The sequence below is a fragment of the Brienomyrus brachyistius genome, chromosome 20, assembly GCF_023856365.1.
Source record: "Brienomyrus brachyistius isolate T26 chromosome 20, BBRACH_0.4, whole genome shotgun sequence".
In the NCBI taxonomy this organism is placed as follows: Eukaryota; Metazoa; Chordata; class Actinopteri; order Osteoglossiformes; family Mormyridae; genus Brienomyrus; species Brienomyrus brachyistius.
In genome coordinates this window covers 721120-747847 of record NC_064552.1, presented here as the reverse complement: position 1 = coordinate 747847, position 26728 = coordinate 721120, and the positions used below count along the sequence as shown (strand labels likewise).

Here is a 26728-nt window from a genome sequence, read left to right as displayed (position 1 = left end):
TCATCTGAGATATGGCAACATACAGTATACTCGAGCAGGTATCTCTGCCACAATCAAACATCAGATAGGGCTGTGAGGTGTTTACCTGGTGTCCATCAGGGTCCTCTTCTGGCACAGCAAATTCCTCTGAATGGTACAAAGGCTTCCTCTGTTCCCTATTCCGGCGTGCAACAGAGTTAAATCCCTTGTCTGACTGGTCATATCGCTGCTGAGGAGATTCTGATTGGATACGGTCACTGCAGGCGGCATCTGATTGGCTACACTGCTGGGAGGGACCTGGCATTGACTGCTTGAGGGAAAAACGAGTGTCTGTTTCTGAGGAATCTACCAGGTCCTGATTATTCATGTGGCTCTGGCAGGAAGAATGGGACTGTGCTCCACGAGAGGTCACATTCTGCTGGGAGGAATCGGGAGAGTCCCTGTGATTGGCCAGAGTCTGGAATGAAGAGTCCAGAGGGTCTCTCTGACTACTTTGGTCATCTTTTTGAGGGAGCCTGCGGGATGACATCAGAGCAGAATCCTGGGGATTGGCTGTAGAAGAGGAGTGGCTCGGGGGTGGGGCTACAGAGAAGCTGACGGCCACAGCCTCTGGGTTGAAGGTTATAGTGCTACTACTATTCTGGCGGGAAAAGACAGGGGAGGAACCGCCATAGCCGGACTCATTGGAGGAGTGGCTACCAAGCGAAACATCCGATTGGCTCCTGCGTGGGTTGTAGGGCTTCAGGAAGGAGCTGTACACAAAGCCCTTCGTGACTGTGGAGAGCAGAAAAGACCATCAGTTTCAGTCATTTTAATACACAATATCAGTTTTACCCATCTTAACTATACTATGGTCCACATGTCAACATAAGGATCAGTAAACCCTTTAGGTTATAACATGCATGTAGAAGTTCACTGGCAGCAGATGCCAGGAAGATCTCTCCTCATGCACCTTTGGGCACTACTAGATTCAGGTGAACCCACCTCCGTTGTCAATGAGCCAGCGGTTTTGACTTCCCATGGGATCCTTCTGCTTGATGACTCCTACCATATCCCCCTCCTGCAGGGACACGTCAAGATCCTGGGCCGCGTTGAAGTTCCTCTCGGTCAGGTACAGCCTCTCTGGGCCGTAGCGGGACAGCAGGGCTTCACGATGCTGATCCGTTTGCAGGGTACAGGGCTTCAGCCGAGAGAGAGAAGGAGAGACAGAGACCAGGAAAGTTACAGGTGAAAATAATGCAGTGAAGCTAAACTGGGATGCTGGACAGATAAAGTAAAAGAGGTAAGATTACAATGATAACAGTACAATGACCATGGAGGGACAAACCTAAAGAGCTAAAACCGAAACTCCTAATTAGGGTAATGCAGGAGTGATAAAGCAATAGTGGTAAGAAAGAATACAGCAATGAGGCTAAACTGGTCACGCTAAAAGCACAGGAAGAATACAGCAATGAAGCTAAACTGGTCATGCTAAAAGCACAGGAAGAATACAGCAATGAGGCTAAACTGGTCACGCTAAAAGCACAGGAAGAATACAGCAATGAGGCTAAACTGGTCACGCTAAAAGCACAGGAAGAATACAGCAATGAGGCTAAACTGGTCACGATAAAAGCACAGGAAGAATTCAGCAATGAAGCTAAACTGGCAATGCTGAAGCATAGGAATAATTCAGCAATGATGCTAAAATGGTAACACAAAAACATAGGAAGAATTCAGCAATGAAGCTAAACTGGTATTATTAAAGCGTAGGTAGAATCCCACTTGTTTGATATAACACAAGTCCCGCGTAACGCGGAACAGCTTCCAGGGTCAAATGGTAAAAAACACACCACAGGGGAGGAGCCGGTTACATTATTCAGCATAACTTCTTTAGTTACGTATTATTAAAGACAATGAGGGGCAGATTTAAGATGAGATTTAAGTTAAACACTGTTAATCGTGGCTGTGGGTTTGCTACGGCTAATCCTGGTTAGTCCGTCATATTTGACGGTTTGGGAGCATTTTGGTTTTCTGATAAATGACCCCAGTACTGGAGCGAGGGTAACTGGTAAAACAAAGTCTGTCCGGCTGTTATACTGAATATATGCAGCAGAACACACAAGGAAGGACATCTGAGTGCTTGTAGGAATGGAGGGGAGCAGCGCAGGCAGCCTCTGTAAGTTCGTCGTAAGTTCGTCCCTCCTTGGCATTTTGTCGACTTAACAAGCGGATAGCGATTATGTGGCTAAAACATTAAGGCTACAGAAGTAAGATAATAGCGATAAAGCAAAATGGTAATGCTAAATACATTAATGCAAAAGCATTAGCATTATGGGTAATAATAACGCTAAAATATAAAACTACAGCACCAACGCTACAATTGTAAGAATACAGGAAGCAGGCTGCGGCCCACTTCTGTCAGGACCCCATTTGCACCACCTGTATCTGGTGCTAGAGGCCACCTCCCAGACATAATACCCAGAATCCTTTTCATCCTGAATACAGCCAACTCGTTCTCAGCTGTCTCAGAAAACCTGGTAGGTCTGTGCCACTAGGGCTCCGCCCTCTTCTCCCTCCCATTGGTGCCCGGGGGGTGTGACTCACCGGCTGCTTCCTGGGGACTTGTCGCTCGGAGGTCTTCTTCTCAGCCTGCTTGCGAATGGCAGGGAGGTTCTCTGGGAAGAAGCTGAATGCCTGCAGATGCTGAAGGACACGGCCGTGCTCCTCCTGGAACAGGGCCACCAGATTGCTGTCCACAGCTGCCGCGCCAGCCATCTGAGGAGGGACAAAGACCAGGACACTTGAGGGTGACACAGCCTGACATGGGCAGGGCTGCAGGGAAACTGCAAAATGACTTTGGGGTCCAGGCCACAGCCGGATGCTGTGCTGTGAGAAATCGGCTTAGCATGAATTCTCAAGTCCATCATCCAGGTAAATGGAGAAACATGGGCATCTTGGTTGAAGTCAATTGCAGAATAAACCAATATCCCATCACTACTACAATAAATATAACAACAACAATAACAATCATCATCATTGTATTCCTGGGACAAACGCCCCAGGCAGAAGGTTCTGGATTCACCGACGGGCAGAGGGTGCGTGGGTGCAGGTTGCCCGGGGCTCAGTCGCTCAGCCTCACCTGCAACAGCGGGTGCAGCTTTCCCAGGGCCTGGCCGATGAAATCGCGCTGTGCCTGGGCAAAGGCGCACAGGCAGCCCTTCAGCAGCCCCTCAGCCGCCCGCTGGAACTTGGGCAGCTCGTCTAGCAGCTGCGCATTCAGTGCCTCGTAGTTGTTGCGTGCGGCCTGCAGCTCGTCCTGCGCCCGGCGCTCCCGCAGCCGCTCTGCTCGCTCCCTGCAGCTGTCGTAGTCGAGCAGCTTGTCGAAGCGCTTCTGGATGAGCTTGTGGGGGCCAGCAAACATGGACAGCAGCTGGGTGAGGGGGGCGATTACCAGTGTTTCTGCCCGCTCCTTCTGCTCAGCAGAGAGGGAGGGGGAGGGGGGGGGAGAGGAGGACAGGAGGAAGGGAGAGGAAGCAAAGGAGGGAGGAAGAGGAGAAAAGGGAGGAAAAGGAGAGGAAGGAGAGAATAACGTAGAAGGAGAGGTTACTCTGTTACAGCTCAACACCTGCTACAGCTACCAGGAATAAAAGTAGCACATTTACAGCTGAAATCTGAAACTAGCAGTGACCATCAACATCAAACACATTAATGTAAATCACGCGTGACTTGAGTGACCAGTGATCTCCAAGCACCATGGCACACTGTCTCACCCGTGACCTAAATCCTTCTGGGTCTGGTTTGTACTGGTAGTTTACTATGGGTCAATGCCAGTCTGCCAGTGGTTTCATTGTGTTGCATTTCTAATTTCTAGTACAATACCAGTACTTTGGACCGCCACCGGCACTTACAAAGTCAGCAAAATGCTTGTCACTAATGCAACGATGTGCCCCCTGGAAGCGCTCCGGGTCGATCGGGTTCCCATCTGTGTAGATGTCGCAGAAGCTGATGGCCGCCAGCACCTTGACCGAGGCGGCCTCCTGTGGGGAAACACGACTGCATCATAGAGCGGCAACCCCCAGCAACCAGAAGGGAGTTGCCCCTCCGTTCAGCATTCCTGTACCAAGGCAGCACTGGGTGCACAGGGCTGCTGTGAGAGTATGCAGAGAGTAGCAGTGGGCATGTGTGGCAGACCCACCCGCATGTGCTGCAGGTACAGTGAGATGGAGACCCACCCGTACGTGCTGCAGGTACAGTGAGATGAAGACCCACCCATACGTGCTGCAGGTACAGTGAGATGGAGACCCACCCGCATGTGCTACATATGCTGCACAATGTCAGTGAGATGTCCCAGGTGAAGACCTGATGAGACCCAACCGTACGTGCTGCAGGTACAGTGAGATGGAGACCCACCCGTACGTGCTGCAGGTACAGTGAGGTGGAGACCCACCCGTACGTGCTGCAGGTACAATGAGATGGAGACCCACCCGTACGTGCTGCAGGTACAGTGAGATGAAGACCCACCCGTACGTGCTGCAGGTACAGTGAGAGGAAGACCCACCCGTACGTGCTGCAGGTACAGTGAGATGGAGACCCACCCGTACGTGCTGCAGGTACAGTGAGATGAAGACCCACCCGTACGTGCTGCAGGTACAGTGAGATGAAGACCCACCCGTACGTGCTGCAGGTACAGTGAGATGGAGACCCACCCGTACGTGCTGCAGGTACAGTGAGATGGAGACCCACCCGTATATGCTGCAGGTACAGTGAGATGTCCCGAATGAAGGACTTGATGAGCCGCTCCTGGAGTCGGAATCGCTTCTCCGCCTCGTCAAATGCCTCATCTTTGATCTGCAGGAAGGCAAAAGGAACGGACACTACAGAGCAGCTCAGGGATGACACCATGTCCATCAGGGGGCAACAGAGAGCAGGGCCCACCTGCAGTGAGATGCCAGTTAGGTGCTTCAGGTGACTGCTGACACGGTTTGACTTCTTGATGATGGAGTGCATGCTGAGCTTAGATATCTTGTCCATCAAAGTGTCCTCATCGCCCTTCCTGTACTTCACCACTAGGGGGCCAGAGCAAAGTGAGGTCGTCACTACCACAAATTCACAAACTCAAGCAGATACAGGTGTGAAAGCAGTACTCCCCTCCCCCATTACCCAGGTCCTTCCTCCTCTTGTACTCGTTGATGTTGACGTTTATCTCCTTGACAGCTGAGACGGCGTCGGCCAGCTGCTGTTGGTCAGGGTGTGCCGTGGGCGTGGCATTCAGCAGCTCCATCAGCAGCAGTGGGTAACGCATCACTCTCTGCACGGGCTTGATGAGAAAGGAGCCCAGATTGATGTAGTTGGTCTTTCCCCTGCAAACACAGGGCGCAGCCAATCAGAGACAGAGGCCTGTAACAGTCAATACATGTCTCATAGTTATTGGCCAGTTTGCCTGTCAGTCAGGCCCAAGGGGGACACTCCCCTTCCTTCATCACATGGACAACAGGACTGCAAGGCAAGCGAAGCAAAACAAATAGTTACAGGCAATGCCTGCCGAGCAGAATAGCAAAGCATCCTGCTCAGAACTCTACTTCACTCATTTCCAGGGCGCTTGAGGTGAGCAGCCATGTGATGGACCATCCACAGCTTTGCAGTGCCCCTCCAACCAGCACTGCTCTACATAAAGACTTCAGTTTATAAATGCCAGGCTTTGCCATTTCCTGAAATGAGGGACAAAGGCAGCTGGTGCTGGCAAGAGAGTCCGGCGCTCCAATGCGCTCATTTACCAAGCAAAGAAGAAAATCTAATCCAATCATAGAGTTATATTCAAGTATGAATTCAAAGTTTGAAATGGCAGACATAAATCTAACAAGAGCGAAATTTTTATTTTGTTAGTACGGAATTCTTACCTGAGTTTAACGTGAGTACTGCTGATTTACAAGATTTTACAGGGAATTTATGTGATCATGCTGTGCTTCTACACTGATCCACTGGGTGGCGCTATATGCCCTCCATGGCCACATTAGTATTATTGCGTGATTGTCATTCAAAAAAAGTTACAAGCACAAATGCATGCATGCATAAACGAAAAGAGAAGAGGAAGAAAAGCGGCAGACGGGCTGGACTGGAGGATGCTGTTAATTACAGGACCAGGACACAATGGCATGCAGGGCGGAACGGAGCGTGGGGGGGGGACTTACCACTCACGGTACACCGCCCTGGCCAGGGAGAGGTGGGGGGAGGAGGGCGTGAGGAGAAAAATGGACAGAGTTAAAGACCTGAGCCGGGAGCTGACAGAGTACAGAGCTACAGGCAGCCTACGCTCACTTTCATGTTTCGATCTGCTCTTCCAAAACAAAACGGAGTGTCAGTAAAACCAGAAGGGGGCGCCGCTGTGGGAATGCATCTCAGCCCGTGCTTGGGAATGCCAGTTCTACTTTCAGAGGCATGGAAAAACGAGGGTGTGATTTCCAGCAGCATTAGTCACCAGCATCACCAATTACTCAGCCTTTGCTTGAAACACAGAACAGGCTGACACCAGCCCATTAATCCCTCATGGGGGGGGCTCTGATAGCTAAATCAGCCTCAAAGCCGAAGTCCGGGTGACTTCATCCAGCCCAGGAATCTCAAGCTGACGCTTCAGAGGCACACAAACAGCATCCTCCGTCTGATACGGCTGTTATTAACAGCTGCCTGATTTATTTATATCAAACCAGACTGGGAAGGCCGAGGAGCGGACAGACCCAACCGGACCTGGAGAGGGCTGGACCGGGCGATGTGCATTCCTCACCTGCCCGGAATTCCTGATGCCTGAATGGGAGCGAAACGAACCACATTTCTGGAATTCCTGGCCCAACTGTCCAATTCATCACCAAGGTGGGAAAGAGCGTCAGCGGCGCACGGAATCACGCTCCGGACACGTAATCCTGCTCAGGTGGTTAAACCCTGAAGGCGGCGGAAATATGACGGGCCTGGAACCCTAGGCATACTGGCAGCCTTGTACCCCTGCATGAGCTGGAGGAGTTTCCCGCAGAGGATAAACAGTGGGCATTTGCTCAGAGCTGCTCGGTCTGTTGGCGCCAGTGGTGGAAAATCAGGTTTCGTGTGGGGGTGCACCTCCCAGCAACTCGGCCCGTACCTCAGCTTCTCCAGACATTCCAGAATGTGCCTCTGGATGGTGGCGTCCTTTTCGTAGCTCTCGAGCAGCGTGATAGCGTCGTCATGGTTCTGGCAGTAGATTTTGTACACCTCCTCCAGATCTGTCCTGTGATCCAGAAACACCTGACCTGCTCGACATCAAACATGGAAAAGTTCATCAATGACGGCTCCCCCTGCAGGACATCCATCCCTACACACTGCACTCTGTATGTGAGGGAAGACAGTGACCCAGGGCCATTACTATTATTACTATTATGATTATTGTTGTCGTTACCCCTCCCATATTTAATCTGCCCTCATTTCTTCAATCTGTACAGCGTTTTACCCCAGTTCAGGTTTCCTGCTTGCAGTGCACAGGGAGGCAGGATTCCAGGAAGCGTCCCTGGGGCACCTTCCATAAAGGCACCTCTCCTGTGACCATCCTGGCTTACATACGCAAACAGAACTCCCCGAAACAAGTGTAAAGCCAACTGCAATCAGGCAGCACACAGTGACGTGTCACCTGCGGTGTGTAGCAGCGTAAGCGAGGCGGACGTACACACAGGAGAGGGTTATCCTGCAAGCAATGTCGGTGGATGCCCCACTCAGCAGACGCACCTATTGAATCAGAGTCGAGCAGGCTGCTGTACAGATGCTCAGAAATCTCGATGACTGCTGTGATGTTCCCGAAGAGGCCCTCAAAGTCCACATTCGGGACCTTTGTGAAAAGGAATAACACAGAACGATGGTCAGAGCCACCAGCAGGCTGCATTACTTCAAATCATTTCAAAGGGCAGTGCCCATTCACAAACATACAGACAGCAGGCAAAGAAACAGGCAGACAGACAGAGAAACACAGCAGGCCGAGAGACAGGCAGACAGACAGACAGGCAGACTGACTAACTGACAGGCAGGCAGACAGACAGACAGGCAGGCAGGCAGGCAGGCAGACTGACAGGCAGGCAGGCAGGCAGGCAGGCAGGCAGACTGACAGGCAGGCAGACTGACAGGCAGGCAGACAGACTGACAGGCAGGCAGACTGACAGGCAGGCAGACTGACAGGCAGGCAGACTGACAGACAGGCAGACAGGACAGCCACTCCTTATCCAAATCAAAGTCCAGCACCTGTTTTTGTTGCAAGGGCTGGAAAATCTCCTTCACACACATCTGCAGGTCCTTGATGTAGTCCTTCTCTGTCTGCAGAAGCTCCTCGATGACCTTGGATCTCTTCTCCAGCAGCCTCTGCTCTCGGTCTTCGGTGACAGCTGCCGTGGAGGGGCCCTCCGGATTTGGGGGCTGAGCAGACAGCAGCGTCATCTCTGAGGGGAGGGAGCAAATGGGGGGAGGGGGGGGCGTCAGATGCTAAATCCTCAATCTGGGGGTCTCGCCCAGCACCCTCCCCACGGCCGTCTGGGAAAGCCGACCCAAGGCACAGTGGCCCCCTGACAGGTGGGGGGGTGGGCAGCACATAGTTGATGAGGAAAGACGGCTGCCGGTGACACTTGTGTGCACCAGACACCCTGAGCACTGTGGCTAGAAGACTCCGAGCCATTGTCTCATTACCTCCATCAGCCCATATTCTGAGAACACCATGGGCTCAGTGGAACAAACAAAAGCCCAGCTGTACCCCATGTGGAGACTCTCCAGCCGGGCCAAGGCCGATGAAGGCCAGCCAAGACCCACAAACGTCCACAAAGGCCTGTGAAGACCCGCAAAGGACAGCAAAAGGCCTGCGAAGACCCGCAAAGGACAGCAAAAGGCCTGCGAAGACCCGCAAAGGACAGCAAAAGGCCAGCGAAGACCCGCAAAGGACAGCAAAAGGCCAGCCAAGACCCGCAAAGGACAGCAAAAGGCCTGTGAAGACCCGCAAAGGACAGCAAAAGGCCAGCCAAGACCCGCAAAGGACAGCAAAAGGCCAGCCAAGACCCGCAAAGGACAGCAAAAGGCCAGCCAAGACCCGCAAAGGACAGCAAAAGGCCAGCCAAGACCCGCAAAGGACAGCAAAAGGCCAGCCAAGACCCGCAAAGGACAGCAAAAGGCCAGCCAAGACCCGCAAAGGACAGCAAAAGGCCAGCCAAGACCCGCAAAGGACAGCAAAAGGCCAGCGAAGACCCGCAAAGGACAGCAAAAGGCCAGCGAAGACCCGCAAAGGACAGCAAAAGGCCTGTGAAGACCCGCAAAGGACAGCAAAAGGCCTGTGAAGACCCGCAAAGGACAGCAAAAGGCCTGTGAAGACCCGCAAAGGACAGCAAAGGCCTGTGAAGACCTGCAAAGGACAGCAAAAGGCCCACAAACGTCCAAAGGCCCTTTTCCAGAAGACCTTTTCCAGAAGATCACTCAGTATACCAGTATACCCATGCACGTATACCAGGACAAGGACAGTAGTCCTATTAAATGGCGTAGTCGGGCTATAACTGTAGCTGTGCATGTAAACATACTGACTGAATGGCTTGAGTTCCATTTAAATCAAAACAGGAAACAGGAAAGCAGAGGCATGTGTTTGATCCCCCCCATTTGGACAGGCGTCTGTGACACCCCCCCTCCCCAAACTCACAAGTTACTGCCCTGTCAGAGCGGTGGAGCCTTTATGCCCCCCCAGTGAGGACGCCCAGGACACAGGCTGCTGGCCTGATATGTTCAGGTTTCCAAGTGAGCAGCCATTGGCTGGAAGCCACACAGCCAGAACTCAGTCATCTGGATGAATTCGGCGAATCTTTATGCTCATTACACTTTATTAGCAGATGACACCACATACTACTGTTTTGGTAAATCATGGAAGCGGCAAGTGCTGAAGTGCCGTGGAAGAAAGGAGCAGCTCAGCAGCCACAACCTTTTAAAAGAGGAGATATTGTGGTTACACAAGGTAGAAAGATGTCAGTGGTGCGGCGGTACCTTGCGTGTAAAGTCTGACACGTTCATTAAACATGACTGCATTTACACAGCTTACCGACGTTTGGCCGTCACAATACGCCTCTCATCTAAAGCCCTGTAATCACATCACATCTGTCGGCGCCAAAACTCACAGCAACACCAATAACAAACACGACAGGCTGCTTGAAAATAATTTGTTTGGCCGTAGTTTAATTGTGAGTAGATTTCACCTTCTTTTTTTGTTTTATATTTCAAGGGAATGTGATACCATGCAGCCGTATTTCCCGTGTGCAGTGACCCTCTGGGGGCTGACAGTATGAGACACACACCCTGTCACTCTGCACTGCCTGTAAATCCGGCACTGACCAGAACCCTCTAAATACAGCCAGCCATATCTCACTGCCAGTGACACTCTGGGGGCTGACAGTGCGAGACACACACCCTGTCACTCTGCACTGCCTGTAAATCCGGCACTGACCAGAACCCTCTAAATACAGCCAGCCATATCTCACTGCCAGTGACACTCTGGGGGCTGACAGTGCGAGACACACCCTGTCACTCTGCACTGCCTGTAAATCTGGCACTGACCAGAACCCTCTAAATACAGCCAGCCATATCTCACTGCCAGTGACACTCTGGGGGCTGACAGTGTGAGACACACACCCTGTCACTCTGCACTGCCTGTAAATCCGACACTGACCAGAACCCTCTAAATACAGCCAACCATATCTCACTACCAGCAGAGTAATCGTACCTGCACTGATATACTATTTAATACGGCCTGCCCTCCCTCAGCTGTATTGTCATCTGGATCCCCCCCTCTGCCAAGCGCTTCCCTGTGTGTGACCCCCCCACGTCGTCTGCTCAGGCGTCAAGATTCCTGAGGCCACATCCTGTGTTTGCACAGCCCTCAGAAGTTCAGGAAAAGCAAAAGTCAAGGAAATGAAAAGCTGTTTGTCTCTGTGGGCTGAAAGCATCCACAGCTCACACCGACCTCTGCTCGCAGGACACACTGCGCACCGCTAACAGCACTTCAAACTGAACCTGCTGCAGATCAGAGCAGCCAGCGCAGCTCACACCGACCTCTGCTCTCCTGCTAAGGTCAGAGCAGCAAGATAGAAATTTCTTCATGAGACCACAGAGCAGCCAGAACCAGACTGAGAAAACAGAAGCAAAGGCAGGGAGGCACCTAGGCAGCAGGAGCAGCAGGAGCAGCAGGAGCAGAGACCCTCAGCAGACTTGCCAGTGCCACAGGTCGAGGGGCACTGCCATCTCAGGTCAGTCACATGACCCGCAGTGCCTCCTCCGCACACCCGGGTGACTGAGGTGCCCATAAATGCAGTCAGGCTGCCTGCTGAACTCACCCAGAGCGTAAAACACAGGTGGCACAGGCTCCGAACCAAGAGGAAGAAACATCAAAAAGCTGCCAACAGGCCGACGTCTCCCATTATTTGTCTTTAAGTCAAAATACGTAATGAAACCTAGTAAGTGGCTTGTGAGTACATTTGCTGATCACTGAGGCAGTAAAGAAACAGCACCAGTAAGGACGCAAACATAGGGGTAGTGAGGGGGAAAGACCCCCAGCGAAAGCTTGGCGCCCCCAAACCCCCTGGCCACACAAACACCGTGTTACAGCTGACAGCTGGTACTTTCATTACAGACCCGAAGTGGGGGGGGTCAGACAAATAGACCAAACTGAGGCACAGTGAAGACCTGTAAGACTGGTTAGGGAAGCATGATCAGTAAGTGTGTGAGGGGAGGGGAGGGGAGGGGAGGGGAGGGACCCCGCCCCCCCCCCCGGCACTCATTAACATCCCAATGGCGTCGAGAGGCCAGCCTTGGCCATGGCTGACTGGGCAGAGAGAAGGGAAAGAGAGCCAAAGCCTGGACCAGAGTTTCAGCCACTGGAAGTAATGGGAGTGGGAGTACTCAGCTACTGGGATCACTAGAAGCACTGGGAGCATTAGTCTCTGTGGGGACAGACTCATTTGCTGCCATTTTTGCATCCAACTCCTTAGCAGCGAAGTCCTCTGCATGGATCTTTCAGAGGCACTCTGCCTGCCCTCGCAAGCGCCCCCTCCCCAACAATGAAAAATTCCATTGAGGACCTAAAGACCTTTTCATTAACATGTAGCGCACTGCTCCCTAGCGTATTAGAGCGATCTCTGGGGAAACCAGGGAGTGAAGGGGCGGAGTCACCGATTACAGGAATGCTGGCAAAAAACAGTATGAAACACAGAGGCTATTTAAAATGGGACAATAAAGATTTACATGCAGACAGAAAGCAAAAAGAAGGCAGAGAGCCAGACAGACGCACACACACACACACACAGACAGACCCAGAGACAGGCAGAGAAAGAGAGATACAGACAGAGACAGAGAGAGCCAGATAGACAGCGAAACAGACAAACAGATCCAGAGACAGACAGGCAGACAGAGACAGACAGACAGACAGACAGACAGACAGACAGACAGACAGGCAGACAGACAGGCAGGCAGGCAGGCAGGCAGGCAGGCAGACAGACAGACACAGAGCCAAACACAGAGACAGGCAAAAACAGACAGAAAGACAGACACAAACAGACCCAGACACAGAGAGAGAAAGAGACCGACCCAGAGACACAGAGAGACACAGAGACAGACAGGTAGGCAGGCAGACAGAGACAAACAGACCCAGAGGCAGACAGACACAAACAGAGAGACACAGAGACACAAACAGAGAGACACAGAGACACAAACAGAGAGACACAGAGACAGACAGGTAGGCAGACAGACAGACAGGTAGGCAGACAGACAGACAGGTAGGCAGACAGACAGAGAAGCAGATGCTTCTGAAGTCGCTGTGGCTCACATGCCACATGCTTATACCTCCTGGTCGTCTATCCAGGTTACATACCCAACCCTGCAGATGACATTAGAGATACAAAGATGGTGGCAGAGAGACAGGCTTCTCATGAACAGGGGAGGGGTATACGACACCCCTGCACGAGTGCTTTTACCTGGTGCTGGGATGGAGGACAACCCCAAACGATCTCTCCCCCCACAGCAGAGCACTCAAACACATTCTCCACAGACCCAGCACACACTGATCTAAACTGGTTTCCACTCTGTGGTGTCAAATAGGGTTAACTCTGAGGCAAAGAGTGCAGGACTGGTCGTCATGGCAACAGGGTTACTCCCAGGGGCTGGGGGGGTGGGGCCACTCCTTTTTCACAACAAACCTGCCTTATGATAAGGGCAGGACGGAGCAAGCACCCACGCACACACGCACAGATTTTAAAAGACTGAATTTCCCTTTGTGGGGACTGAAAAAATGGTCCCACAATGTCAAAATAACAGGTTTCTGTGGGGAAATTTGGTTACTGAATAGATTAGGTTCTTGCTTTGTTGAAGACATGAAGCTCTTGCTTCAAAACTGCTTACACTTGTTACTGTAAAAATACTTGTAAAAACATATGTAAAATGTAAATGAAAGTACATCCCAAAAGCATGACAACAGAGCACCTTATGCTGCAGCCACCTCACCCCCGGAGAGGCAGCCTCACTGCCCCTCTCGCTCCCTCACGCCACCTCACCCCCAGAGAGGCAGCCTCACTGCCCCTCTCACTCCCTCACGCCACCTCACCCCCGGAGAGGCAGCCTCACTGCCCCTCTCACTCCCTCACGCCACCTCACCCCCGGAGAGGCAGCCTCACTGCCCCTCTCACTCCCTCACGCCACCTCACCCCCGGAGAGGCAGCCTCACTGCCCCTCTCACTCCCTCACGCCACCTCACCCCCGGAGAGGCAGCCTCACGCCACCTCACCCCCGGAGAGGCAGCCTCACGCCACCTCACCCCCGGAGAGGCAGCCTCACTGCCCCTCTCGCTCCCTCACGCCACCTCACCCCCAGAGAGGCAGCCTGACTGCCCCTCTCACTCCCTCACGCCACCTCACCCCCGGAGAGGCAGCCTCACTGCCCCTCTCACTCCCTCACGCCACCTCACCCCCAGAGAGGCAGCCTCACTGCCCCTCTCACTCCCTCACGCCACCTCACCCCCGGAGAGGCAGCCTCACTGCCCCTCTCACTCCCTCACGCCACCTCACCCCCGAAGAGGCAGCCTCACTGCCCCTCTCACTCCCTCACGCCACCTCACCCCCGAAGAGGCAGCCTCACTGCCCCTCTCACTCCCTCCCTCCCTCAGCATTCTGTCCCTACAAAGACCTGGTAGGCAGGTCACTGGCTCATACTGATGGAGGAGCAGCACCACCTAAGCCTCTGAGTAAAATCTATGAGTGAGGAGTGGGGTCCGGATCCCCCTGCTGGGAAGACAGAGGGTCAGCAGGGTCATGCAGAGCAGGGAGCAGACTAGAAGCTCGATTAAGGCCAGTCATGTTTCAGGCTCTCTGGCTGGGACAGTAGACTTTGGACCCAACTGTTCCTTGTGAGGTGAGATTAGACAGATCAAACTTCAGAGTGATAAAGAACGCAGAACAGCTTAAGCATGTCATGTTTGTCACACCTGGGAAAAGGTACAGTCAGCCCCACCCACTTCCTGAGAAAGGTCCTGTTGGGGGGGGGGGTGTGTCGTAAGGAACCAGTTCCGAGTGAAACTTAGTGATCAGGATGGAAAGAAAAACAGAATTCACCTTGACGACAGGCACTGGAATGCCGCCCCCTTCTGCCCTACCACACCCCTGGCCTGAAAGCCGATTAGACCCGCACCCTCGCACGGTGTGGGGCTTTGTAATCTCACCGAAAGCAGGGTTTCTGTCCCAGCTCCTTGAGAACCCTCACCCTGCTACGTGCCTTAAAGCTCGACCCACACATCAGAGCAGTCAGAACATCCGCTGCCTCTGGCTGCAGCTGAGAAAGAGGCCCCCGCTTCGGCCAGTCGCTGGAGGGTCAGAGAGGTGTGTGGATGGGATTAGTGGGTGATGAGGAAGACAACATGGGCAAAGCACAACAAGAGGAAGATCGGAAAACATGGACAGGACAAACTTCTGACAGGCTTCTGAAATAATGTAATGAAGAGTAAAGCTGCAGTGTGTGACTGGCGGTGTGCTTATGAGTAACGCAGTGTGTGTGTGTGTGTGTGTGCGCGCACGTGCGTGTGGCCCTGACCTACATGCACTAATCCCCTCCTGGAGCACAGGCCTGACCCCGTCTGTCCCCCGCCGAGGCCTGTGGTCTCACCAGGCCTCACTGGATTAGTGTGGCAGTGCCCTGTGTGACACGCTCAGGTTGTGGTAGCTGTGCGTGCGTAGAAGCAGGGGATGAATCACTCAACCAAGGCCCTGAAACGGCAGGCATGCCAGGCATTTCAAATCCACAAAGTCACAATGACATTAACGTCACAGAGAGCTGTGTGTGTTAAGGAAAGAAAGAGAGTAAAAAACAGCAAGCAGGTAGAGAGAAAGCCTGAAGTTACCCTGAATCACTCATGCTCAGCCAACAGCGGCACCGCATACTGGGCTGGGGGCATGTAGACTGGCCCCTTGCAGACTGGCGGATTAAATTATTAACAGGTCTGGCGTTTTGGTCGACAGCCCTCTTTCTGTGTCTGTGTTGCACAGGAATGCAGTCACTCTCTCTGTCCCACAAATACTTCAGCACAGACTGGGGGGAGGGAAATATGTGAGACTCCAAAATGTAAACCCCCACCACCACCACAACCTGCACGAGCACAAACACACCGGCACTGTAACCCGCACAACACAACACAAGTGGAGCTCTGTAAGTACTTTGTTCATGTTCTGCCTGGCTGTAGTGGCCTGAGCAGGGGCCTGTGGGTCCTGACATGATGGATACCAGCTTGCCTGGTGCCTGGCGTACTCAGATAAACCATGAGCTGTTTGTAGCGAAGCATAAACACAGGAGAGACACACGCCTGGGCAGAATGATACCAAACCCACCAAACCAGCCTGACCGGTCAGCCTCGTCACGGCATGGGAGGTCACCTTCCAGCAGAATCACAGAAACCACATGGATCCTCAAACGACACCCCCCCACCCAGCGTGGAGCTACAGGCTTCACCTTGCTTCGGCTGTAGTCTGCTGACCACAAACTTCTGTCTCCTCAGGGACACCGGGGCTGACTTCCTGCACACACTGTTCCGGTCCAGGGAGCTGGTAAACAGTGCATTTTGGTTCCAGAATGGGTTCTCCGGATTGGGGTTCAGCCGGCCAAGCCCTTGGCCCACACTGGGGTCATCACGGTTGAGAGGTAATGGGTCCTCGTAGGACCGCCCTCTCCTTATGCTCCTTTCCAGGCAGCCGTTAGAACCATCAGTTGCATCTGGATCAGACCTGGGACCCAGAAAAGGCCGGTATCCCCAACTATAGTCTCCATGCACATATCCTCTCTGGTCAAACTGCTCAGTGTCTGAATAGTAGCAACGGTCCCTGTCAGTGCGGTCAAACCGCCCCTCATCTCGGCGGTCATAACGGTCCCTGTCAGTGCCTTCAAACCGCCCCTCATCTCGGCGGTCATAACGGTCCCCGTCAGTGTCTTCAAACCGCCCCTCATCTCGGCGGTCATAGCGGTCCCTGTCCGTGCGGTCAAACCGCCCCTCATCTCGGCGGTCAGAATGGTCCCTGTCAGTGCGGTCGAACCGTCCCTCATCTCGGCGGTCATAACGGTCCCTGTCAGTGCCTTCAAACCGCTCCTCATCTCTGCGGTCATAACGGTCCCCGTCAGTGTCTTCAAACCGCCCCTCATCTCGGCGGTCATAACGGTCCCTGTCCGTGCGGTCAAACCGCCCCTCATCTCGCCGGTCATAACGGTCCCTGTCAGTGCGGTCAAACCGCCCCTCATCTCGGCGGTCAGAATGGTCCCTGTCAGTGCGGTCGAACCGTCCCTCATCTCGGCGGTCATAACGGTCCCTGTCAGTGGCTTCAAACCGCCCCTCATCTCGGCGGTCATAACGGTCACTGTCAGTGCGGTTGAACCGCCCCTCATCTCGGCGGTCATAACGGTCCCTATCAGTGCGGTTGAACTGCCCCTCATCTCGGCGGTCATAAGGGTCCCTGTCTGTGCGGTGGAACTGCCCCTCTTCTTGGTGGTCATAATGGTCCCTGTCTGTGCGGTCAAACCGCCCCTCATCTCGGCGGTCATAAGGGTCCCTGTTAGTGCGGTCAAACCTTCCTTCATCTCGGCGGTCATAATGGTCCCTGTCAGTGCGGTCAAACCTTCCTTCATCTCGGCGGTCATAACGTTCCCTGTCAGTGCGGTCAAACCGTCCCTCATCTCGGCGGTCATAACGGTTCCTCTCGTTGCAATCTGAACAATCCTTTCCAGTGCCATTATAGCGGTCCCTTTTAAAGCAGTCATATCGCTCCCTGTCTTCATACTCCATGTTAGTGCGGTCGTAACGGTCCTTGTCGATGGAATCACAACGTCCTCCTTCATTGTGGTTGTAACAGCTCCTACCAGTACGGTCAAACTTCTTCTCCGAGTCTGTGTCCATGCGGTCGTAGGTCTGCAAACGAACGCGGTTTTTGTGTTCGTGACGGTCCTGGTCCATGTTGGTGTAGCGGGGATGCCCCGAACGCTCGCAGCCATCTCGCAGGTGACTCCTGTACCAGTGGTAGGGGCTTTGGTCGCTGTCCTCATACTCCCAGAAGCCATGCACCTCCTGTTCCCTCCGGGGACGAATCTGCAGTCGCCCGCCCTCCTCTGCTCCGGCGCTCCACTCGTCTGATCGGAGCTCCTCCCGGCTCTTGGTCTGCCTGGGGGGGCACAGCCCCTGCCTGGCACCAGTGGCAGCGCGGTTCTTCATGACCGCTCGCTGAGGCGGCGCTCAGCTCTCACTCGGGCTCCCGTAGTTGCACGGTGCCGCCGTACCCTGTGAGGCATGCTTTCCGTGGGAATGCCTCGCTGGGACTGCCCTCTGCTCTGAGATATCCCCCGGACACACAAGCTCCCGCACCAGCACCTCCCACGCCCCGCCTCCTGTCCCCCTAGGGCCCATGAGCTGGGTCACATGATGAGGGATTTCCACCTAGACAGGCTGTGACTGGCCAAGAACATAGACTCTGGCCTTTCCCCTACTAATGAAAGGGAGGAGGGGCTGATCTCCTCCCTGTCAGAGCCTGAGAATTTCTTAAAGGTCCCGCATGCCAGAGCAGCTGCTGCAGCAGCAAGATGCAACTCCCAGCAGCTGCAGGTGCGAATGCGATCTTGTGTCGCATGGGGAGAGTTGCGGGTGTTCTTGCTGTGCTATAAGCCCAAAGCTGAAGTACTGTCTCTGAAATGTCAGGAGAAAAGCCTCTTCACCATTGCAGCGGGAGACAGTGGATCCTCAGTCCACAATGCACTATTGTTCCAAGTCCTTCCCAGAGTCACACCCCCCACTCCACTCTTTTTCAGAGAGGAAGAAAAGGCACAGCCCTCTCCCCCCAGCCCCATCAGAGCAGCAATCACACAGCACGCAGTTCACAGACCCGGGAGAAGCATGGAGAGTCTTTGGCTGACTTAGCACACCCTGTATTCAGCACTTTTCCCCGCATGGGTGGGGGGGAGCTGTCCCTAAACTGTTCCCATGAAAATTCGAACCATACACACCCCCAAACTAACCCCTGCACCCTAACAGGAGCTCTGAGAGCCCAAAGACACACATAAGGAAGCCCAACAATTGAGGCTTTGAACAGTTTACAGTGCAGGAGAGTATCATGCTGTATTAGTTTCAGACAGACACCCCCAACCCCGCAAAAAAAAAAAAAAAAAACAATGGCAACCCCCACCCCTGCAAAGTGACAGTGCTGTGGGCTCAGCTAATCCTCATCCCAGGGGCCGCATGCTGAAATGTGAGCACGACTGGCAGCTCGCCCTCTTCTGGGCACATTTCACACTACAGGCAAGAAAGGTGGAGGTAATGTGCAGCTATTCCCAGCTGCCCAAGTCAGTGTACACGAAGGACAGACAGGACAAAGGAGCACATTCTGCAGGCCCGACAGCACAGAGGAGACCCCAGGAGACGCTGTACACGAAGGACAGACAGGACAAAGGAGCACATTCTGCAGGCCCGACAGCACAGAGGAGACCCCAGGAGACGCTGTACACGAAGGACAGACAGGACAAAGGAGCACATTCTGCAGGCCCGACAGCACAGAGGAGACCCCAGGAGACGCTGTACACGAAGGACAGACAGGACAAAGGAGCACATTCTGCAGGCCCGACAGCACAGAGGAGACCCCAGGAGACGCTGTACACGAAGGACAGACAGGACAAAGGAGCACATTCTGCAGGCCCGACAGCACAGAGGAGACCCCAGGAGACACTGTAAGCAGAGGATGGACAGAAGAAAGGAGCACATTCTGCCACCCTAACAGCACTGAGGAGACCCCAGGAGACGCTGTACACGAAGGACAGACAGGACAAAGGAGCACATTCTGCAGGCCCGACAGCACAGAGGAGACCCCAGGAGACACTGTAAGCAGAGGATGGACAGAAGAAAGGAGCACATTCTGCCACCCTAACAGCACTGAGGAGACCCCAGGAGACGCTGTAAGCAGAGGATGGACAGAAGAAAGGAGCACATTCTGCCACCCTAACAGCACTGAGGAGGCCCAGAAGGTCCCGACAGTTGGACAAACGGAGGGACAGAGGAACATACAGATGAACGGACTAAAGCCACACGGATGTCGTGTCATCTGACCACTTTGTCACCTGGAAATTCCTGTAGACAGGTTGGGGATTAGCAAGCCCCACCCTACCCAACCCACACACTCACCCCACACACACACACACACTCACCCCCACACACACACACACACACACACACACACACACACACACACACACACACACACACACACACACACACACACACACACACACAGAGCTGTACAAACACCCCCCACCCCACACTGCTTTCTTCTGTGTGGTTTTGGGCGTTCTTCGGTGCAGATAGGACTCACACCACCACTGACCCTACAGCTGGGCGTGGGGGGGGGGGGGGGGGCACAAGTGAAAAGGCAGCACTTCTTTTGACTTCAAACCCAGAGGGACCTTGTGAATGGAGGCTCATTATCCATCCGGAACAATCTACACACTGGGCTGCCCTCCACACGGCCCGCAGATGCATTCTATGTGTAGTTCTGTGATGGGCTGCAGGACCTCTGCGTGTCATTCCCGGCTGGGTCGTGCTGCGTGTGTGTAAGGGTGTATCTCTGCATGTCTGTGAGTGAGTGTGTCTGCTGCACTGTAAAATGTGACAGGCTGGCATCAGGGACACAGACAAGACACAGAGCCCTGGGTCAGCACCCTCAGGCTGGGTACCGGCAGTGGGCAGGCGGACAGAGAGGCACAGGCATGGATACAGGTGGACAGCAACACAGAGCTCCTATGGAAATAAACACCCTGTCTCTCTGAGCTCCTATTGGTGCCCATTAATCAACACCCTGTCTCTCTGAGTTCCTATTGGTGCCCATTAATCAACACCCTGTCTCTCTGAGCTCCTATTGGTGCCCATTAATTAACTCCCTGGACCTCTGAGCTCCTATTGGTGCCCATTAAATCAACGCTCTGGCTCTCTGAGCTCCTATTGGTGCCCAATAATCAACACCCTGACTGTCTAAGCTCCTATTGGTAGGTGTTTATAAAACATTGGCTCTTTCTCTTATGCGGTGGGCTGTCAAACTCAGTGGTATTATTTTCTGGAAAAGCCATTAACTTAAGAATTGCTTCATATCACTCCCCGGAAAGTACCAAAACACAGCCCTGCAAAGCACTGCAAAGAGTATTACACAGTCACACTATTTAAGTGTCAGACGCCGGCTTACTGTTACTTTAGTGTCTGCTGCCCCCTGCTGGCAGACAGGCCACATGCAGCTAGCAGACACACTAGACAGGAAGTGCACTGTTTCAGCAAAGGGATCCTGCACAGAATCCTGCACACTGCCCCTGAACCAGGCCACAGTGTCGGGATAGCTAATGTCCACACACGCGGCTAAGGGGCCATGAACTCACTGATCTGGGAACAGTGCTGGTGATGGGAGGCGGTTCTTACCTTGCAGCTGTTGCTGCTCCAGGCTCAGTGTGTCGATGCTGTAGGCGCACAGGTCCAGGCTCTCCAAGGCCTGCTGCCGTGCTCCCTGGTCCTCCTCCCGCTCCAGCATGCTCCGCAGCTCTTCGGCCGTTTGCCTGTACATCTCCAGGTCCTGCTCCACCTCCTGGAGGCGCAGCAGAATGGCCACCTGCTCCTGCTCACACTGCTTCTCCTGAGAGGGCTTCTCTGCTTCTACGTCATCCTCCTCTGGCGGGGCTCGGCTCACTGCACTGCTGCGGGTGCAGCGCTGGGGCGGCCGAGGGGCAGGCCGGGCCGGCTTCAGTGGGGCGGGGGTGGATCTGCGCTGCTGCTCCACAGGGGGCGGGGACCCCTGTGGGCCCCTGAGGACCCGGGGCCGGGGAGGCGGGGGCCTGAGGGCCTTTTGCCTCTCTAGGGATGAAGGGCGAGAGGTGGAGGAGGGTAAGGCACAGGTCTTGGGCTTGAGGGTCAGAGGGGAGTGGGCAGAGCCTCTGATGATGTCACCTTCACTGCTGTAGTCCAGGATGGAGTAATGGCGGGAGACTCTGTGCCCTGTCCCCGGCCCCTGGGGCCCGGGGACACTCAGCTCAAACTCGGCCAGCTGCTGGGAGAGCTGGGAGTCCAGGTCAGTGGCAGAGGCACTGAGCCCGTCCAGAAAGGAGGGGCCTGGCAGGCCGTTCCGGAACGTTCTCTCTGGCGGCAGCAGGTCCACCTCGGCGGCACTGGAATGCCGGAACAACTTCCTGCGTTTGTGCTCCTCCTGCTGGCCCGCTGCAGTCAAGCAGCCTGACACCCGTCTGTCAGTGGGACGCTCTCCAACCGCCGGACCGTCTCCGTGGAGCCAGTCATCATGGCGACCTGAGAGGAGAGTCAGGCTGCCGGCAGCAGGCGTAGGTGATCCCTGGGGTTCGGCACCATGCACCCGGCGCTGCAGCAAAAGGGGCAGGCTGGGCCGGGGTGGCAGGCCTGGTTTGGCCGCTGCGCTGTGGCCAGCCCCCATCTGCGAGAGTGGTGCAATGGCGTGCGCCCCCCCGCCAATGCTGCCACTGCGCTCCATCTCCTGCTCAAAGTAGTCGAGGTCCCAGATGGTGTAGTCAGTCTGCCCCCCCCAGGCTGGACTGTACTCCTGATTCTGCTGCCCAGCCTCCTGCTTGGCTGCATGGTGGCCCCCATCTGCATCTGTGTCCCTTCTAGCCAGGCTGCTCGCCAGGGATTCTCGAGGCTCCGCCCCTCTCAAACCCGATTGGCCAGTGCGGCACAGTGGCTCCTCTAGCCGGATGAATCGGTGTGGGAAGATGCCACGCCGCCCATGTAGCTCACCCTCCAGCCAGCCATCCTCCAGCGTCCGCAGCACCAGGATGCGGTCGCCCACGTCAAAGTCCAGCTCGTCGCATTCCAGGGCGCGGAAGTCATACAGCGCCACGCCATGCAGGCTGGCAGCCTCACCCCCACCGGCTGGGACCTCTGCCTCACCCAAGCCCACCTCACGTTCCTCATCCTGCTGCCCCTCCTCCTCGTCCTCCTCCCTGTAGCGGGCGACGGCCTGGGTGTCTCCTCCGCCACGCAGGGGAGCCAGCAGCTCCACGAAGCCCTCAGGGAAGATGCCGCTGCGCCCGTCCAGCTCCCCCCGCAGCCAGCCTGGTTCAGGCACGCCCACGATGGTGATGAGGTCACCCTCACAGAAGTCAAGCTCCTCGTCAAGCTGGGCGGACAGACCCATGAGGGCACGGGCTCGGCCCAGGGCGTGGGGGGGCAGCTCGGCAGCGGCAGCAGCACGTTGGGACAGCTCACGGCAGCGGCGGGAGAGGCGCAGCCGCGTCACGCAAGACCGTGGGAAGAGGCCATATGCCCCCCAGCTGCTGTGGCCCCGCATGCAGGAGCCATCCACACTGCCCTCAGCCACCACCACATCACCTACAGACATGGGGAAGGGGGGGGTGAAGTAAGCAATGAGGCAGGCAGGGCTCAGCCCGGTGGGGCCGCGAACCACAAGATAACAAAAGCTGTGTTTTTGAGGGAGGGCTCAGTCTAACGCCTCCTGGGCACATATTCACAGAGCAGAAAAGCCTGCTTGAAGGCGCTTATTATCTCAGCCACGTATTTCCCAAAAACATGCTAATTATATTCGGCAATTAATGACACAACAGAGTAAAAACTAGACGTGCACAATGCAGTGAAATGATACCACCCAGAGGCGACTGTGTGAAAGTGCAAGGCAGCCAACAGACAGCAAGGACGAGCCCTGACCATGGTCCGGCTGTAACGGGCCAATGTGACGTCTCTCTGCAAAAGGCTGGTGACCCAGTCTGACCACGGTGCCCAGGGCACATGGAATTAAGCCTCCAAATGCCAGTAAGAAGGCCAAGATGACGACAGTTGGCACAGAAGATCCTGAACATGGTAAGATGATGGTGGGAACCAGCACCCCAGATGAGGACACCTTGGTCATGGCTACACTTTGCTTCAGCAGAGTCTTGCTTGAGCTGCAGCCAAGACAGCATCTCTCCCAGTCAGAGGAAGCGGTATGCTGTGGCACTGGTGAGCTCCGCCCAGTCAGTCACATGCCTGTATGAACCTGACAGTCTGTCAGTGAACCACCCAGCGCCCGCCGCCCAGCGCACGCCACCCCCCGCCCAGTGCCCGCTGCCCAGTGCCCACCGGCCAGTGCCCGCTGCCCAGTGCCCAGCCCACGCCGCCCAGCCCACGCCGCCCAGAGCACGCCACCCAGAGCACGCCGCCCACCGCCCAGTGCCCAGCGCACGTCGCCCAGCGCACGCCGCCCAGCCCACGCCGCCCAGAGCACGCCGCCCAGCCCCTGCCACCCACCGCCCGCTGCCCAGTGCCCGCCACCCACCGCCCACTGCCCAGCGCAAGCCACCCAGTGCCCGCTGCCCAGTGCCCAGTGCCCGCCACCACCCACCTCGCTTAAGAGACAGGTTCTCCGGCGATGCTGCACTGAAGTCACTGATGCAGACGTAGAGCTGGTCTCCTGGCCGGGTGCTAGGGATGAGAACAGCCTCCACAAATGTGCTGGGAAACTGGCCTGTATGGGGAGAAGGAACACAGAGCCTCTGTCAGAGGGAGCAGGGGAGGGACAAGAACATGCAATAAAGATGGGGGCAGGAGCTGACTGTGGAGGGAGCAGAGGAAGAAAAGGTACAACACAGGAGAGAGGGGCAGGTGCTGATGAGGGGAGCGGGGGAGGAACAGGAGCATGCAGGAGAGATAGGGGCAGGAACTGATGAGGGGAGCGGGGGAGGAACAGGAGCATGCAGGAGAGATAGGGGCAGGAACTGATGGGGTGAGCAGGGGAGGAATGAGGAGCATGCAGGAGAGATGGGATGAGGAGCTGAAGGGGGAGCAGGGGAATAACAAGGGAGGAGCAGGAAGCGTGCAGGAGAAACGGGGGCAAGTGGTGATGGAGAGGAACTGGGGACGAAGGGGAGCATTCAGAAGAGAAAGAAGCAGAAGCAGACGAGGGTTCCGGGGTAACGACTGCAGGCGGCATAGTTTATGGGACATTCTGCTGTTTCACTCCAGATTCAGGAACATCAAGTTCTCCTTGATAAATAAGGTCTGGGCCGACCCGGAAATGGGGAAATGCCACATGACTCAGGGATGAGAAATGTGCGCTTGTTTGGGCCTGACTGGGGAGCGAGTCTGCATCCATTCTGGGAGGCGGAGGAACACAGCTTGTAGGGCTCCAGGATTCCCCAAGCCAGACCGGCTGCGCGCTCAGACTCGAACGCGTGCTGCAGACCCCAGGGCAACAGTGCCACCCACCTGTGACGCCATCCTTGTTGCCGAGCAACCAGAAGTCATCCACCACACTGAGCACCTCAATGACATCGCCAGCAAAGAGGGGCAGCTCCTCTGACACGCTGGGGCGGAAATCGAAGATGGCCCGGACCACAGAGCCCAGCTCCATCACTCAGAAGCTACTGGGGAGGAAGGGGGTAGCGGGAGACAATCGGGGAGAGGCGGGTCAGGATCCATACATGCACAGTGCTGAGATTAAATAACAACTTATGTAGTCTGAGAGGACCTGCTCCTTCACCAACACAAAGCTGGCCTCTGTCCTCTAGCACAGATTCACTCCAGCTTGTGCGCAACCTACAGAGGTGCAACCTGAGCTCTCAGCTCTGAGAAGAGGCTCATCCAGTCAGACTCCAAACAGGATCAAGCATGGGAGGAAATTGGCACATGCTGCAGTACCACATTCTGCCCACTAGTTGTGCTGGCTGAACACTAGCCTTGTCAGTGTGGCGTAAACTTCATTCCTGAGAAGCTTAGGTGTCACAGTTCCAAGAAGGGAGAACAGACACAAGCGCACGCACGCACGCACACACACACACACACACACAAATACACACAAACACACACACAAACAGCTGAACCCTCGTCCTTAAAGAAAAACAAGAATAACCTTCTCAGAGGCCAACAGGGACAGCAGGCGTCAGATGGAAAGCAAGAGAAACAGAAGCCATCTGCCGCCAATCAGTGTGTCCCTACAGCAGAGTGGTCTGTCTGTATGTGTGTGTGTGTGTGTATATATGTGTGTGTGTCTGTCTGTATATGTGTGTGTGTGTGTGTCTGTCTGTATGTATGTGTCTGTCTGTATATGTGTGTGTGTGTGTCTGTCTGTATATGTGTGTGTGTATGTGTGTCTGTCTGTATATGTGTGTGTGTGTATGTGTGTGTGTGTGTGTGCACGCGCATCTGTGATTGTGTGTGTGTCTATGATTGTGAATGTGTTTGTGTGTCTGTCTGTATTAGCGTGTGTGTGTGTCTGTATGTGTATTAGCATGTGTGTGTGTGTGTGTGTGTGTGTGTGTGTGTGTGTGCACGCGCATCTGTGATTGTGTGTGTGTCTATGATTGTGAATGTGTTTGTGTGTCTGTCTGTATTAGCGTGTGTGTGTGTGTGTGTATGTGTATTAGCATGTGTGTGTGTGTGTGTGTGTGTGTGTGTGTGTGTGTGTGTGTTTGTGCCCCCAGGAGATACCGCTGACAAATTCCTTCACCCCGAAATGTGAGCTGGGAGGGAGACAGAAGCAAACAAACAGGAGCTGTGCAGCATGTCTGGGGCACGGAAGGCAAGTATATGGGGGTGCAAACCCGAAACGGGGGGCCAAGCATCAGGACCAAGCTTTCGGGGGGGGGGGGGGGGGGGTAGGCATGGGCTTGATCCGCCCCCATAGGATCAGGTGATATGGCTATGACTAACGGGTGCCAGTTTTCACAACAGGGTAACGAGTACTTCCTGCTCTCTGCTACAGTTAGTACTTCAGACTGAATGACCAGGGCCACACTGCACATGGGATGCACTGCAGAAGGCACGCACGCACCGCGGTGACAGGTCATGAGCGGCCAGCGTGTGGCACTGCACCCCAGGCACGGCACTGCACCCCAGGCACGGCACTGCACAGCACAATACAGCCCATAATGATCACAAGCCACAGGGCCACACAGGCAGATGCACATTAACCCACTGGCTGCAACCAGCATGTGTGCAGCTTTTGCGAATGTATATATCTATGTTTGGGGGGGTGGTCTGTGTGCACAGACATGGGGGGTTATCAGGGGGATGGGGAGCAGTTTCGAGAAGCCAAAGCACGAGTGTAACCAGACCAGTTGACAGTCTGCCTGCAAATCCTCTGGAAGGTTCTACACAGCCGTGCTGTCAGTGCTGCTTTGCTGTTATTTTTCTGCCCCTGAGCACTGGCCTCGGCACCCCCAGGGGGCACATTTACATCATCATCATCAT

The 26728-nt window shown here is 54.8% G+C and overlaps 1 protein-coding gene across 20 annotated transcripts in view; it reads right to left on the bottom strand.

Moving 5' to 3' along the window:
* Window positions 1–26728, bottom strand: part of LOC125715750 (dynamin binding protein) — a 32718-nt gene that overhangs the window by 2842 nt on the left and 3148 nt on the right. For 6 of the 20 annotated variants that reach the window (XM_048987622.1, XM_048987628.1, XM_048987629.1 and 3 more), the window contains 15 exons: window positions 24746–24903; window positions 23883–24005; window positions 20945–22876; window positions 8209–8402; window positions 7702–7801; window positions 7085–7232; window positions 6147–6164; window positions 5119–5318; window positions 4894–5024; window positions 4702–4806; window positions 3867–3995; window positions 3098–3430; window positions 2563–2733; window positions 964–1159; window positions 86–753 (listed from right to left, as the gene is read on the bottom strand). In XM_048987622.1, coding sequence (XP_048843579.1) covers window positions 86–753; window positions 964–1159; window positions 2563–2733; window positions 3098–3430; window positions 3867–3995; window positions 4702–4806; window positions 4894–5024; window positions 5119–5318; window positions 6147–6164; window positions 7085–7232; window positions 7702–7801; window positions 8209–8402; window positions 20945–22876; window positions 23883–24005; window positions 24746–24890 — 4593 coding nt within the window. In that variant the 5' untranslated portion in view covers window positions 24891–24903. Of the gene's footprint in view, window positions 1–85; window positions 754–963; window positions 1160–2562; window positions 2734–3097; window positions 3431–3866; window positions 3996–4701; window positions 4807–4893; window positions 5025–5118; window positions 5319–6146; window positions 6165–7084; window positions 7233–7701; window positions 7802–8208; window positions 8403–15969; window positions 17825–20944; window positions 22877–23209; window positions 23446–23882; window positions 24006–24745; window positions 24904–26728 lie in introns of those variants that run through there. The other 14 variants (XM_048987621.1, XM_048987624.1, XM_048987623.1 and 11 more) reach the window with 10 other exon arrangements.